The 16,043-nt window shown below is 41.2% G+C and overlaps 1 protein-coding gene across 6 annotated transcripts in view; it reads left to right on the top strand.

Annotated features, from left to right (window-relative positions):
* Nucleotides 1-14,578, top strand: part of LOC117965547 (adhesion G protein-coupled receptor L1-like) — a 270,259-nt gene extending 255,681 nt beyond the window's left edge. For 4 of the 6 annotated variants that reach the window (XM_059007937.1, XM_059007934.1, XM_059007936.1 and 1 more), the window contains 2 exons: nt 12,151-12,168; nt 13,216-14,578. In XM_059007937.1, the coding sequence (XP_058863920.1) occupies nt 12,151-12,168; nt 13,216-14,024 (827 nt within the window). In that variant the 3' untranslated portion in view covers nt 14,025-14,578. The remainder of the gene's footprint in view (nt 1-12,150; nt 12,169-13,215) is intronic. The other 2 variants (XM_059007938.1, XM_059007935.1) reach the window with 1 other exon arrangement.
* Nucleotides 14,579-16,043: the final 1,465 nt, after the last annotated feature.

Here is a 16,043-nt window from a genome sequence, read left to right as displayed (position 1 = left end):
TTTTTATTTATTTATTTATTTATTTATTTATTTTCTCTCTGGTGTTTTCATACATTTTGGTACATTTCTTATAGTTACCTATTTTCAAGGGTTGCTCACATTTAGATAGTTCAGTTCTGGGACTCGTGCTGTAAGGTTAGGCACAGCAGAGCAGACACAGTGGTTAGGTTAAAAGCTTTACAAATTAAGCTTTGGGAATGTTACCACCTCTTAATAGGTGGTATGGGGGGGGGGGGGGGGGCAGTTATATTTTTTCTATTGTTGTTGGGGTTTTTTTTGTTTTCTCTCTTTCACTTAGCTTCTCTCTCTGCCGTGTCTCTTTTTTATATTGGTCAAGGGGAGGGGATCTGAGGTTAAGATGCCGGTTTTGTTTTGTTTTGTTTTGTATCTCATCCTACATTTTTTTCTTTACATCCCTAAATCTTGATGGTTGCTGTAGCTGGTACTAACTCTAGTGAAGGGGCTTAATCACTCAGTGAAACGCAATCGAGTGTTATCTCACCTTCAACAACTGAAAGTGGGCATTGCTTTTCTGCAAGAAACACATCTTTGAAATTCGGACCACTCCCGTATGCGCAGGAGTTGGGTGGGGCAGATATTTCATTCCAAATTTCATGGCAAGGCTCGGGGAGCAGCAATTTTAGTACACAAATCCATTCCATTCATTGCCTCCCAGGTGACTGCGGACCCAAATGGCCGTTATGTTGTTGTCACAGGTACTCTTTATAACACCCCTTTAATTTTAGCTAATGTCTATGCTCCTAATTGGGATGACAGTCAGTTTTTCACTAACTTTCTTTCTTCCCTACCTGATGTGCACACACACCACCTCTTACTTGGGGGGACCTGAACTGTACTCTTAATCCTAGGTTGGACCGCTCCTGCCTAAATCCAGCACCCCCTTCAAAATCTGCTCTGATTATTCGTTCAATTCTTGACACTTATGGGGCTTCTAATCCGTGGCGCTTTCTTTTTCCAACTGCCCGGCAGTACTCTTTTTTTTTCTCCTGTACATCAAACATACTCTCGTATTGACTACTTTTTTCTGGACAAAAAACTGCTTCCCATTGTACGTTCTTGTACGTATCAGAGTATAGTCATATCAGATCATGCGCCTCTGGTTTTGGAGCTTGTTTTTCACAGGCAGGTGGCACCACGTCACCCTTGGAGGCTCAACCCCCTATTATTATCTGATCAAGACTTTGTCCAGTTTATTTCTTCCCAGATAGACTTCTTTCTAGATACCAACTCAACACCTGGGATGTCCTCCATCACTTTATGGGAAACCTTAAAGGCTTATTTACGAGGCCAAGTAATCTCTTATAGTGCTAGACTCAACAGGCTTCGAACAGGGCGGCTCTCAGAACTAACTGATCTTATTTTGCAGTTAGATCAGCAACATGCTCTCTCTCCCCCTCCAGAACTCTATAAACAACGATTGTCCCTACAGACTGAATTCAACCTTCTCTCCACTAAACAGGCAGAGCAATTAATGATTAGATCACGGCATGCACTATATGAACATGGTGACAAGGCTAGCAAAATTTTAGCACATCATCTGCGTCAATCTGCTGCTTCACATTTGATCCCACAAATTAATTCTCAATCAGGTCTGCCTACAACTGACCAGCAGGAGATTAATGATCAATTTAAAACATTTTATTTTTCTCTTTACAAATCGGAATCACCTGCCGATCCCGTATTAACCGATTCTTTTTTTGAGAGCCTTCCTGTTCCAGCGTTGGATCCTGACTCAAAAGCCCACCTGGAGGAGCCCTTTGCCCCAGATGAAATAACTCAAGCTATTAGGTCAATGCAGAGTGGTAAATCTCCTGGCCCAGTTGGGTTTCCCATATAATTTTATTGAGCACCATGTTTGCTGAATCTTTTACATCTATGTCCCTACCGCCTACGCTGTGCCAAGCCTCTATCTCGGTACTGCTTAAACAGAATAAGAACCCTCTTGATTGTGGATCCTACCGCCCCATTTCGCTGCTTAATGCAGACTTTAAAATTCTTGCTAAGACCCTGGCACACCGTCTTGAGTCGGTTCTCCCCTCTATTGTCTTCTCTGACCAGATACCCTTATTTTAACCTTCGCCGCCTGTTCAATATTACATATACTCCCTCTTCTCCCCTGCCTGAGGTTATTCTTTCATTAGATGCAGAGAAAGCTTTTGATCGTGTTGAATGGGACTACTTGTTTGCTGCTCTACATAGGTTTGGCTTTGGTCACAATTTTATTTCATGGATCAAGCTGTTATATTCCTCCCCTACAGCTTCTGCGCGAGCAGAAGGTGTCACTTTATGCTGATGACCTTCTTTTATATATTTCTGATCCTATGTCTTCCCTCCCCCATGCCTTAGTCATACTGGAGCAGTTTAGCAGGTTCTCTGGATATAAACTTAACCTACACAAGTGAATTGTTCCCTATCAACTTGGCAGCTCGTCGCTGTCCCCTTGAGAATCTCCCTTTCAAAATTGCATCCGAAAGCTTTACTTACTTGGGGGTCACAGTCACACGCTCATACAACAAACTGTTTAAATTTAACTCTACTCCCCTACTAGAGCGTATTAAACAAGACTTTCTTCGCTGGTCCACCCTACCACTTTCTCTGGCAGGTCACATCAACTCAGTCAAGATGAACACACTCCCTAAGTTACTCTACCTGTTTCAATGTATCCCTGTTTTTATTACTAAAAGTTCTTTCAATACACTTGATCGGATGGTTTCTTTGTTTATCTGGAATAAGAAGTCTCCCAGAATTCGGAAAGATTTCCTACAAAGAATGAAACCAAGGGGGGGGGGTGGGTATGGCTCTGCCTAACTTTCAATTTTATTATTGGTCGGCTAATATCCGAAATCTATTACATTGTTCACATTTTCACCCCCGGCTGGACGGCCCTGTGTGGATGGACATGGAGTCAGCCTCCTGTCGCTTTACCTCCCTGCCTGTGGCATGTGGCAGGACTGTTTTACTGTTTGCTGTAACTATACATAAACCACAGAAGACCTACAGACATATTTGGAATTATTATTTATTTCTTAGCAGACGACCTTATCCAGGGCGACTTACAATTGTTACAAGATATCACATTATACATTATTTCACATTATTTTTACATACAATTACCCATTTATACAGTTGGGTTTTTACTGGAGCAATCTAGGTAAAGTACCTTGCTCAAGGGGTACAACAGCAGTGTCCCCCACTGGGGATTGAACCCACAACCCTCCGGTCAAGAGTCCAGAGCCCTAACCACTACTTCACACTGCTGCCATACTGCTCCACACTGCTGCAATACAGTGTACAATTTGTTTGCTTATTTATGTCAGTAGCTAATAATATGTTATTAACGCAGACATTTAGGAGGTAATATCCAAGGTAATATTAACACGCTTTTATATGCAAGACAGAGATGCCAAGGGTTGGCTGTCCTAAAGAGTGAGATTCACAGCCCCAAAGAGTGAGATTCACAGCCCCAAAGAGTGAGATTCACAGCCCCAAAGAGAGAGATTCACAGCCCCAAAGAGAGAGATTCACAGCCCCAAAGAGAGAGATTCACAGCCCCAAAGAGTGAGATTCACAGCCCTAAAGAGTGAGATTCACAGCCCCAAAGAGTGAGATTCACAGCCCCAAAGAGAGAGATTCACAGCCCTAAAGAGTGAGATTCACAGCCCTAAAGAGTGAGACTCACAGCCCCAAAGAGTGAGATTCACAGCCCCAAAGAGAGAGATTCACAGCCCCAAAGAGAGAGATTCACAGCCCCAAAGAGAGAGATTCATAGCCCCAAAGAGTGAGATTCACAGCCCCAAAGAGTGAGATTCACAGCCCCAAAGAGTGAGATTCACAGCCCCAAAGAGAGAGACTCAAGGCCAAAGAGACTTTCCAGGTGGTGTGTTAGGTCATTGCGTAAGATTTTTTGTTTTAAAATGTACACTGCTTAATATTGCACATGAAACACTTCAATCAGCTAAATGAATTAATATTTAACCCTCAGTAATACAGTAATACGGTACAGTTTGCAGGCACATGCTACGTAAAAACAGAATTTGATTTATATTTTCCCAGGAAAATTGGCAGCTTTAACTTAAATTATATGCATAAGAAAAAACTTGTGTACTTATTGTTCATAAGCCACTCACGCAATTTTTAAGAACATTTTCTGTGGTAGAAAGGTATACTCCTTATGCAGCTGTATTTTCTTTATGATGCAGTAGCAATATTATGATCTTGGCAAAACCGAACATGCAACGCAATTGTTTTGTTTAGCATTGGGACAAATCCGCAGCTTCAATTAAAATGTATTTTCTATTCACGTCACCGAATTTATAAATTACACAATTGCACAAAATCTCACCCGGAGTTTATGCTGCGTAGTCCAACCTAGAGTTTATGCACATGTGCGATTGTTTTAAATGTGGCGTTCTAAAAGTTAGAAATTTACTTTTAAAGTTTGCCATCCAACATCACAGTTAGCGAAAGCATCAAGTACAGTAAACACTATCTCTCGCTGCGCTTGGTGCTGATACGATCACAGATAGGTTGAAAACAAGAACGCCCGCCTTTGCATATTATTGCTTTGTGCCAATTGGTTGAAACGCTAACTGCCTAAACGCTAATGTGTGAGTCTCACGTCCAATGCGGGAGACTTGACATGTCGATGAACATACAGACGAACTTACTTTCTACCTTCACTACTACTGTTCTATCTTTTTCTCTTCTTTCTTCTAACTTTCTGTTTCATGAAATAAAAGGACTACCCTCAAACAATAAGCAGTTATAAACGTGTAGCCCCGTCTATTGGCCAAGGCAAAATAATAATATTAACCCTTTGCGGTCCTATGACATTACAATTTTCCCTTTCCGGTCCGATGTCAGACCCTGTCTGACATCATCAAAAAGCTGAGAAAACCATTCAATGGCCGAGTGAGACCGATAGGAGCCGAGAGAAGAAGAAAAAAGGGGCGGATCTGAGCCATACACATAGCCCCGGCACCAGAGATAACACAGACATAAACAAACAAGATAGCTACTTCTGCATCCAGCGCTCAAAGAATATCACAGACATTTGCAGAGCTTTTTGAGATGTTATAGTAATAAAATAATGACTTGGATCGCATTATTGAGGAGTTTGGTGATAAAACGAGTGATCAGTAGATGATTTATCGGTATGCACGACTATGAAGAGGTATGTGAAAAATACAGAGAACAAGGGGTGGGGAGGGGCTGGACATGCAGTACTGAGTGTCCTGTTGATATGCAGTGCCTTTTAAACCTGTTTTACTGTGAAAAAACCACTTAAAAAGCACGTCTAAAATAAACTGCACGTGTGAAAATAAATTGGACCTCACGTGCCTGAGACGCGCTGAATAAATGGACCACAAAGGGTTAAAGAGGACCTATGGATCAGCCTACTGCTAGCTATCCTTGAGATCGGCACTCACATTAGATGCAAAATCACCTAATTATGCAAATTGTTGCTCAATAACAGAAATAGCTGCCACAGGATCAAGAATATCTGCCACAGAATGAGGAATATCATTTACTAACATTTCATTCGCACCACGATGACAAGATGACGATTCCCAAATTGAAGTTGATGATGATGGTCGAGAAGGGCTGGGACGACTAAACAAATGAGTTATTTTAACATATTTTTGTGCTTCAGCTTCTGGAATATTCTGCCTTTTTTTCTCTAATTTTCTCGGCTCCGACTTTTCGTTTATTTGATTCATCCATCTTTCTAACAGGGAGTGCAGACCTACTAATTCTGACGTCTTTGCTTTTTTATTTTTTATTAATATGTCAACACATGATGGCCCAACATTATGCATTGATTGGCTCAGGATTAGGGAGAAGCCACGCATGAGTGTGTGTGTATCGCTGTGTTTTTTAAATAAAGTTGCTGAGAGGGAAGTCCCCTCAATTTGTATTTAATGACATTATTTTAGGTGAGTTCTTAATGTAGTAAGTCATTCAAAGTCTTTTCTATTTGATTAATCTACGCATACACAATAGTGAAAGCAAAAAAAAAAAGAAAAAATGATCACCGGCCCACTAACGCACCGGCCCCTCTGGCATTTGCCAGAGCTGCCAGATGGCCAGTCCGGGCCTGCTGGCTCTCCATAATACGAGGCAGGGACCCACTGGCGGTAGATGCCTTAGCACACCAGTGGCCAAGGCAACTGTTATATGCCTTCTCATTGTGTCTGGAGAAAACCATGCAGGACTGGGCCAAGGTGCTCCTAGTAGCCCCTTATAGGCCCAGGAGACTGGAGACTGCCCAAGGGCTGTGACCTGCTCAGTCAGGCACAGGGAATCTCATGGCATAGCGACCCATCGAGCCTGCAGCTCTGGGTCTGGCCCCTGAATGGCTGAATTTGAACCAGCTGGGTCTGTCCAATAGGGTTATTGACACCTTACAAAATGCCAGAGCAGCGTCCACACATTGCCAGTACGGGTACAAGTGGAGTGTCTTAAAGACGTGGTGTCTGCCTCATGGGTTCGACCCCATGACTTGTCCCATGGCAGTAATATTGCAATTTCTGCAGGACCTGTTTGTTAAAATTGACTTGCCTCCCCAGGAGCTCAACTTCCTGGCGGGACAATTTTTGAAAGGGGTTCAGCGGCTTCGGCCGCCTATGAAGGACATTGTTCCTCGCTGGAAGTTAAACATGGTGCTCAATGCACTCTTGATGCCTCCATTTGAGCCCATGCATTCAGCTGAGCTGAAGTATTATTGCTCAAGCGACTATTTGCTTACTATCACCTTCACAAAGCGGGTGAGCGAGATGCAGGTTTTCTCCTTAGTGAGAGCCTGCTTACGTTTTACAGAGGCCAGGACAAGGTTTACGCTCAGTACTAATCCTGCCTTTTGCCGAACACTATCTCAGCATTCCATGTCTGTGGAATTGGAGGCTTCCTCCCCTCCCACCTCCTTCGTCTGACAGGGAGCTGCCACTCCATACGCTCTGCTCAGTACAGGTCCTGGCGTACTATGCTGTCAGGACAAAAAGTTGGAGGCAGTCCCATGGGCAAGTCCTGTCTAAGCAGAGGCTGTCCAAATGAATAACAGACACAGGCAGGACTGCCTATGAGCTGGCCCCCTCCAGAAAGCTCACTGCCCATTCCTTCAGGGGCATGGCAACTTAATGGGCTTTATTCCAAGGTGCATTTGTAAAGGACATTTGCAATGCAGCGGTGTGGGCTACTTTCCATACCTTTACTAGGTTCTACAGACTAAATGTCGTGGATCCTCAAAACTCTGGCTTGGAACTAGTGTTAAGGGTGGCTTCTGAGTCAACCCTTACAACACAGGCATAGAGGTGAGTTTCTCCCTCAATTCTTTAGCCCTAGCTACTTGTTACTGGGGTCCTGAATCGTAACGCACAAGGCAGCCTTGGCTTAACCTTGTAGCATTCCGGTCGTGCAGCAATCTTTGGTATACTGACCCATTTAGTAATAGTTACATTTTGTACCTGAAAAGGAACGTTAGGTTATGATCATTATGATCAACGTTTTCATATTTGTACATAAACTCCACTATAAATCACATATATTTTGTATGCATTTACTCCTAGTAGTGCAATATATACTGCATAAAGCAGTCTGTAGCTCTGGGGTGCGATATGTAATTTACAGTAGGAGCACAGTGTAATAAATGACATGCCAAGTGTAGCCTCTTATTTAATGTAATTGAGATGTGAGGAGTGTGGTTGGTGTTCTCCATGGCCAGTCACTTTTCATTGCAGCAAGGCCAAGAAGCATCAGGCTCATTAATTACAATGACATTCCAGAATTGGCTGGATGTAAATGTGCTGTGATGCTTATTAAAACCCCATTCGAGATGTGATCATGATTACCATTTTATTTGGGGCATTAGTTACTACACAGACCTAATTAATTGTGGTGTCATTCAATACAAAAGCAGGCGAGATGAGACACAGACATGTCCTTCAAAACTTTATAAAATCTCAGACCAAAAAGTGTAAATCACTGCTTTGTTTTAACATGTCTGTACTATCTGAGTAGTAATTCCAAATGCCCTGTGCAGACTATTTATCATTCATTTTTTTAACACACACACACACACACACACACATATATAGTCTTGGGGCTGGATATAAGACTATATCCCCCAGAATGCCACAGGAGTGAGCCAGGATGAGTTTCACCTGGCTGTAATTTAATGTGAAGCACCTGAGGCTGATCAAGCCCTGGATAGGAGTCAGGGAAACCCTGTAGTCAGGGCTAGCTGTGTGAAGGCTGAAGTCCTGTGTGAACTTTAGTGTTCTGGTTAAACTTGTAAACTGTGTGTGTGAAACAAGTGTTTTTGCAGTCGGTAAACAGCTTAGCCATCCGATATAGTTAGAATTTGAAGAAAAGTATAGTTTAGAACTCCACGTGGGAGTGAGGTGTTTTGTTTTATATTGTTTTAATTTCAGACGAATTTGCTGTGACAAGTATGTTTTTTGTTTTTTTTTTCAAATTAGCATAAAAACCTTCGTCAGATTTCATACAATCAAACAAACAGTTAGTCTGGTCTGTAGTTCAAGATCAATATTTCTATTTCATTTTTTAGCAGCGTTTTTTTTTTTTCTGTCGAGCGATTCAGTGACCACAGTGTGTTCTACAAGCACCAAAATGCTTATAAACAAACAAAACATTTACTGTAGTGAAATATCTGTGTGACAAACTTCAGGCATGACAAACCAATCCAAATGTATTTCACTGAAGACCCTAACCAATAGAGTTGAGTTTTTCTATGTAGTGCAGCATATTTCAGTATCTATGGTTGCAGTGTTTACTCGAGATTACCGTAGACCATGGCGTCAAAGCACAATTCTTTACCGGAGAGGTTTCTAAATCATTTTGCACAACCCAGAATGCTTACTGATCCAAATATGGTAGAAATGTGGTAGAAGACATTTTTATCTAAGATGTTGATGGAATGAATGCCAGCAGGAGTAGAATATCCCCTGAATTATGAACTTCTTCACACCGATATGAAGATTCTGAAGTAGATGAGCCTGGGAACATCACAGTTTTGCTTGTTTAGTTTTCAATAGTTAGTTATGTGAAATAAGCCCTGGTTATAAATAGACTAGTACATTGTCCAATTGTTTAGTGTAGGCTAATGTGTCACACGTGCAATATTGCATCAGACTTTGCTGTTGCTAGTGTTACCCTTTATTTATTTATTTATTTATTATTATTTTTTACATTATTTTCCTTTTTGACATTCATTAATTTGGTCCAATGTAATATTACTTTTATAGCTATTAATTAGTTATTATAATATAGTATTTATTAACTCACATAATAAGCTAAAACCCTGCCAATTGCTTCTCAAAAAGGTAAAAACGTGCACCTGTCAAACAATTTTGTATAAAATCAAGGTCATACATGATATTAAAAAATATATTGTAGTGTGTGGCTACCATAGGTACATATTTTAAATAGGAGTTCAATAAATTACACTCATGATTTCTAAAGAAAAAATAATTTAAACTTTTTTGTCACATTCAAACTAGGTCAGTGTGGGTATACTTGATCATAGAACAAATTATTTATTTAGTAATCTGCAGAGCAACAGCTTTTTAGAAAGTAGATATTTGGTCTGATACATGCTCTAAAGTTATCTCAGACGGTCCTCAAAATGGTAGAATTCTCACAGCCCGCAAAGGTTTAAAGGGTGCAAACGAGTCTTAGCCGGAAGGCTGTGTTACTATAGATATAGATATATGTATATATTTTAGCTCAAAGAGCCAGCTGCCCAATGTTTTGGGGAGCGTTGATGGACAGCAATCTTCAAGTAATGCCACAAATTTTCAATTGGATTTAGGTCGGGTCTCTGACTGGGCCACTCAAGGGCATTTACCTTTTTGTTCCTTAGCCACTCCAGTGTAGATTTGGCTGTTTGCTTTGAGTCGTTGTCATGCAGAAAGGTGAACTTCCGTCCCAGTTTCAGCTATCTTGTACAGGGTAGCAGGTTTTCCTCAAGGACTTCACTGTACTTTGCTCCATTCATTTTCCATTCTATCCTGACAAGTGCCCCAGTCCCTGCAGATGAGAAACATCCCCATAACATGATGCTGCCACCACCATGCTTCACAGTAGGGTTCTTTGGGTGATGGGCTGTGTTGGGTTTGTGCCAAACATAATGCTTTGAATTTAGGCCAAAAAGTTCCATTTTAGTTTCGTCAGACCACAAAACTTTTTTCCACATGGCAACTCAATCTCCTGAGTGTTTTTTTTGCATACTTCAAACGGATTCAAGGCGGTCTATCTTGAGTAAAATACAGGCCAGATTTGTGGAGTGCTTGGGATATTGTTGTCACATGCACACTTTGACCAGTTTTGGCCATAAAAGTCTGTAGCTCTTGCAAAGTTGTCATTGACCTCATCCAGGTTGGAGGGACAGCCTGATCTAGGCAGGGTCTTGGTGGTGCCATACACCTTCCACTTCTTAATAATCGTCTTGAGCATGCTCCAAGGGATATTCAAGGCCTTTGATATTTTTTTATACCCATCCCCTGATCTGTGCCTTTCAACAACTTTGTCCCCGAGTTCTTTTGAAAGCTCCTTGGTGCTCATGGTTGAGTCTTTGCTTTGAAATGCACTACCCAGCAGAGGGAACCTACAGGAACTGCTGAATTTATCCTGAAATCATGTGAATCACTACAATTTAACACAGGTGGAGGCCACTTAACTTGGTGTGTGATTTTGAAGGCGATTGGTTACACCTGAGCTAATTTAGGATTGCTATTACAAGGGGGGATGAACACTTATCCAACCAAGCTATTTCAGTTTTTATTTTTAATTCATTTTCTACAAATTTATAGAATATTTTTTTCACTTGGAAGTTGTGGAGTAGGATGTGTAGATCAATGAAAAAAAAAACTAATTTTAAAGGCAACAAAAGGTGAAAATTTTGAAAGGGGGTATAGACTTTCTATAGGCACTGTATGTATGTATGTATGTATGTGTGTATATATATATATATATATAATCTTTCTTGTAGCGATCTGCCAGCCTCAAAATCAAGTAGGTTAGCTAGACATGATCTCCCTTTCCTAAAGCCATGCTGACTGTCTCTCAGGATATTGTTACCATATAGGTCATTTTCCATTTTGGATCTTATTATAGTTTCCATAAGTTTACATATAATAGAAGTAAGGCTTATTGGTCTGTAGTTACCTGGTTCGGTTTTGTCTCCCTTTTTGTGGGTCAGTATTAGGTTTCTAATTTTCCAGTCTGTCGGTACAACCCCTGTGTCAAGAGACTGTTGCATGATCTTGGTTAGCAGTTTGTAAATCATTTCTTTGAGTACTATTGGGAGGATCTCATCCGGCCCAGGGGATTTGTTTATTTTTCCCTTGATCGTGAAGCTCCATCTCAACCCCAGTATCAGAACGTACTGATTGACTGCATCTGATATGAAAGTCTGGGGCTTCACAGGCTCATCACATGGGGATTTAGAGATTTGAAAGATGACATTGAGGGAAATTCATTAATATATTAAATTTAAAATATTGAATTTAATGTATTTATTGTTTTATTAATATAAAGTGGACAATTCAGTTTTAAAAACTGTTGACATGATACATTTTCATCTTCAGAGGTGATAACACTTAGAAAGTTACCACTGTATTTTGCTATGCTTTAATACCTCTCTGTCCTTTACAACGCTTACCTGTGCTTTATCATGCTTTCATTATGTTTCATTACACTGGGGAACTTGTATAAGGGAAGCCCACCAGTTCTTTTGTTTGTTATATTTATAGACTGTGAGGTCTCCCATTGAAATGAATAGGACCATTTGGGCCGTGTTATAATATTGCTTTGTTTGTTTGGTTTTGTAAAATGAAGAGCTGTCTCAATGTGATTAATGTGGGAGTTCATCTGTGTTAAGAGTACCACAGCTCTCAATCAATATCCGGTATATACTTGTTTGTCTGTGGTAATGGCTGCATGCACATTGAGGTTTGTGCTGTGCCAGGGTCAGCCTTCCTGCTTTTGTTATTTCAGCTTTTGATTACTTATTAATCTAGATGTCAAGGGAGATTTGTCCGCCTGTCTGACTGTCTCTCTTGTTCTCTTCTCTTTTCTCTCCTTTGCCCTCCATCGACGCTGGTTCACCAGGAACCTTCAGAGACCCAAGTACGTCACTCCCATTGAACTTTGCCTGTCAAGCACAAGGCCCCCAGTCTAAATGAGCCTGCTAGTCACTGTCTTACAATTGAACAGAGTGCATTAAAGTGATTGTATCTATTAGAATATTTCAAAAAATCTTCTATTAGCTACATACTGTAGGTATCCATGGTGCAGTTTTGAAAGAAACACATGTTAAAGCAAACATGTATTTTCATTTTAAAATGTGCTATCTGCTACTACACTAGGTTAAAGAAAGTGCTCAGTTTATACACCTTATTTTCAGGGTATCAGTTACACTGGGTCATTTCACGTCAGTAGTGTCTTCTGGGCCAAAAAATGTTGCTGGCTGAAAGCATGTCAGTCAATAGGGGAAGCAGCTTGTTGGTTAATGGCCAGAAAGAAGCCATTGAAGGGGTGGTACATCCTTCAGGTGGAATGACCAACACTAACTGAAAGCATGGGTAACCAGGGGTAGCAACAGATCAATAATGGAAAAAGAAGATTTAACTGCAATGCAAAATAAAGTTAAAAAAAATAATAATAATTGATGAATGTGCAGAAAAAAAAAAAAAAAAAAAATATTCAGGACGTTTCAGACAATAAATATCCTTCGTTAGCTAAACTGAAAGATGGTGGTCAGCTTGCAGTAAATAGTAATTAAGTTAAATATGTAACAGAACTGTGTACTGTAAAATTAAAATATAATTAATAATATTAGAGCAACATAAAGGAACTAACATGAAAACTCTCTATTAAGTCAACAATATAACAATATATATAACAACAAAATGTTGCCTAAAAGAGGTATGCACTTCATACTGATGGGACATTTGTTGCAACAAATACATTATCTTTAAAAACGTATGAGTTAATTCTTTGTGAATCAGCTATCAAATACATTTACAGTATTTTTTTTTATATATATATAAATTTGTTATGGGAGTGATTTGCATTTAAAGAATTAAGTGGGGCCTTTATAGTGATATAAGACTAAATAGGATTGTTTGTTTATACAATATACATTCAATTGAATACCTTTCTTTCTTTCTTCAGAAAACACCCTGTCCAAAAGCCGTGACACCTGTGGAATGGAAACCCTGCCTTTAAACGGGAACTTCAACAACAGCTACTCCCTGCGGAGTGGAGCTGGAGTGGGCGGTGCTGGGGGCTGTGACTTCCTGGGGAGCAGCGGTAACAGCCCAGGGGGGCCCCCTCCTCTCCCTAGAACAGGACGCAACCTGAGTGATGCCGCCGCATTTGAAAAGATGATTATCTCCGAGCTGGTGCACAACAACCTGCGTGGGGCTGGGGGAGAGAAAGGCAGTCTAGTGAAGGGGCACAGCGGGAGCAGTGGCCTGGGAGGAGGTGTCGATCCTGGGGCCGGTGGCAGCGAGGATGACGCCATAGTCCCAGATGCTCCTCACGAGCAGGAAAGCATCGATATCGAGCTGATGTACAAAGCTTTGGAGGAACCTTTGCTCCTGCAGAGGGCACAGTCTATCCTCTATCAGAGTGACCCAGAGGAGTCAGAAAGCTATACGGCCGAGCTGACTGAAGGAATTGAGGGCCAGCTTCAGTCCCCAAACAGAGACTCTCTTTACACCAGTATGACCAACCTTCGGGATTCCCCGTATCCAGACAGTAGCCCTGAAGCAGTGGAAGTGGTTCCTCATTCAGCCCAAGCCCCTGATGAGCTCTATTTCAGCAGCAGCCGGCCGGCGCTAGTGCCTCGAGGGCAGCTTCAAGCCTACTACCAGTCCCAGGCTCGGAGGCTTAGTGGGGAGGGTTACCTGGTGCAAGTAGGTCTGGAAGGGGGAATGGTAGAAGGAGATGGCCAGATGCAGCTTGTGACCAGCCTCTGATGCCAGAAGGGCCAAGGGAGGGAGAATGAGAGAGGAGTCGGGGCAGGAACAGACCTCAAAGATACCAACAAGACTGTCTTCAGATCCTCCATACCTCCTCTTCCTTCCTCCTCCCCAAAACACTACATTGAGGTAATTGGGATTTCACCAGATTAGGGCCCCCCACAAACAACTTGCTACTGCCGCAGGTGTGGGGGAGTGGGGGGAGGCTGCCTTATTCTCAGTCAGATTTCATTTTACAGTAGTGATTAGAAACATAAACACAAGGCAGTGAATTTCGAGGGACAATGAAAGAAAGAAGAAAGAAAGAAAGAAAGAAAGAAAAAGAAAGCGCTACCTCTGGCTTAGGTGTTTTTTGTCTGCCATCTTGTTTCCTTTCTTTGCGGGTCATTGTTCGAAGACCAAGAAAACCACTTTTTAAAGTTCTAGAACCTCTGAAATAAAAGCACAGATATTCCCGTTTCCTGCCTTTTTTGCAAAAAACTGGCATCTAAATCAGTTTGTTTCTCCATTTGTCTCTGCCCAAGAAAGCACACAGTTCTTTTGTAAGCATTTTCTCGGGGGGGGGGGGGGGGGGGATGGGGGGGGACAAGAAGGTAACCAGGGAATGGGGAGTCCAGATTTTAAAAGTTTAATCTTTATTTTATATTTGTAAACACCAACAAAAAAGTTAACAAACTATGAGCAGCGATCCTGTAAAAATAAAAAGAAACAAAGCCATCTGGTTTGGGAGGCAGGATGCACGAATGATTCTGAATCTATAAATGTTGCCAAAAATAATTCAAAACATGACATCTCAGTAAGGAAGGGAAATCCCTAATCCTGGGCCAAGTGCTTCTTGGGAAACGTCCAGAACAACCAAAAGGTTGACCCAGACAGGAATAACCTTGGCTTGCACCAATAGGTATACGGTGAAAGAAAGAAATGCTTAGGTAAGAAAATTGTAAACATCATTTTGCGTCAAAAACCCAAGCAGCCACCCTCACAAGCAGAACAGCAAGGCAGGACAAGGTCCTTCAGTAAAGAGTTACAGCACTCAACAGGCCTGCAGAATGCAATTCAGAGTTCTTTCTATTGCGTCATACTTTTGGAATTTCAAGAATTGCATCTTGAGGTTTGAGAAAGAAGATCAAGAGAAGTCAAGCTTGTCTGCCACCATGCTTGTGTATGGACCCTGGAACGAAGGTTGCCTTTGCCTCTGTTCATGGATTCCTATCTGTAGCACTGGTAGCTTGCTGCAGCCCGCAGTTGTCCCCACACATTTGTATGTGCTGGTCCAAACTCCTGTGCTATGACACTGTTGTTCTCTGAAAATATAAATTAAGAGGATCGGAACTATGGAGCATCTTTGGAACTTCATTACAAAGATGAAACTGAGTATGATTATTATGATTATTATTATTGTTATTATTATTCTTATTATTGGAATCTGTAAATAGGACAAAAGTACATTTCTGTATCGCACAATAACAAAATGTAGAGTTTGTGACCCAAGTGAATCACCCCTCCCCTCTGAATGAGAAGGAGAGATGAGGATTTTTGCATACAAGGAAAAAAACAACAAACAAAAATACCTTTCTGGCACAATTTTTATGTAATATAATCCATTACATGTTGTAAATGTGTGACCTTTGACATTCCCAAACAGGAAGTGCTTAGTAAGAGAAAATGGGAGGGTTGTTGGTGGCTATTATAGGCCCAGTTTGGCAGAATGTTGGGTTTTGGGGTGGATGCAGAGCTGGGAGAGGGGGGTTTCAGTATTTGAACCTTAGTTACTGATGCTAAATTGTTTATCACAGCCAGAGTCCTGGGAGTTTCCTAAATACTAAGCTAATTTCTTGTGGGTATACTGGGACTTCCAAATGTTTTCACATAGAGGCTAAATTGATATAATTGTAGTGTATTTCCCTGAAGAAATCCTAATCCTAAAGCACTGGTTGTCCTGTGTAGTTTGTCAGATCATGGAAATTGGTCAAGGGTCAAAAGGAAGTTCAAATGTTCGAAATTTCTCCCTCAAGC

The sequence above is a fragment of the Acipenser ruthenus genome, chromosome 36, assembly GCF_902713425.1.
Source record: "Acipenser ruthenus chromosome 36, fAciRut3.2 maternal haplotype, whole genome shotgun sequence".
NCBI lineage: Eukaryota > Metazoa > Chordata > Actinopteri > Acipenseriformes > Acipenseridae > Acipenser > Acipenser ruthenus.
The sequence above is the reverse complement of the archived record's forward strand: the minus strand, read 5'-3'. Positions and strand labels throughout refer to the sequence as shown.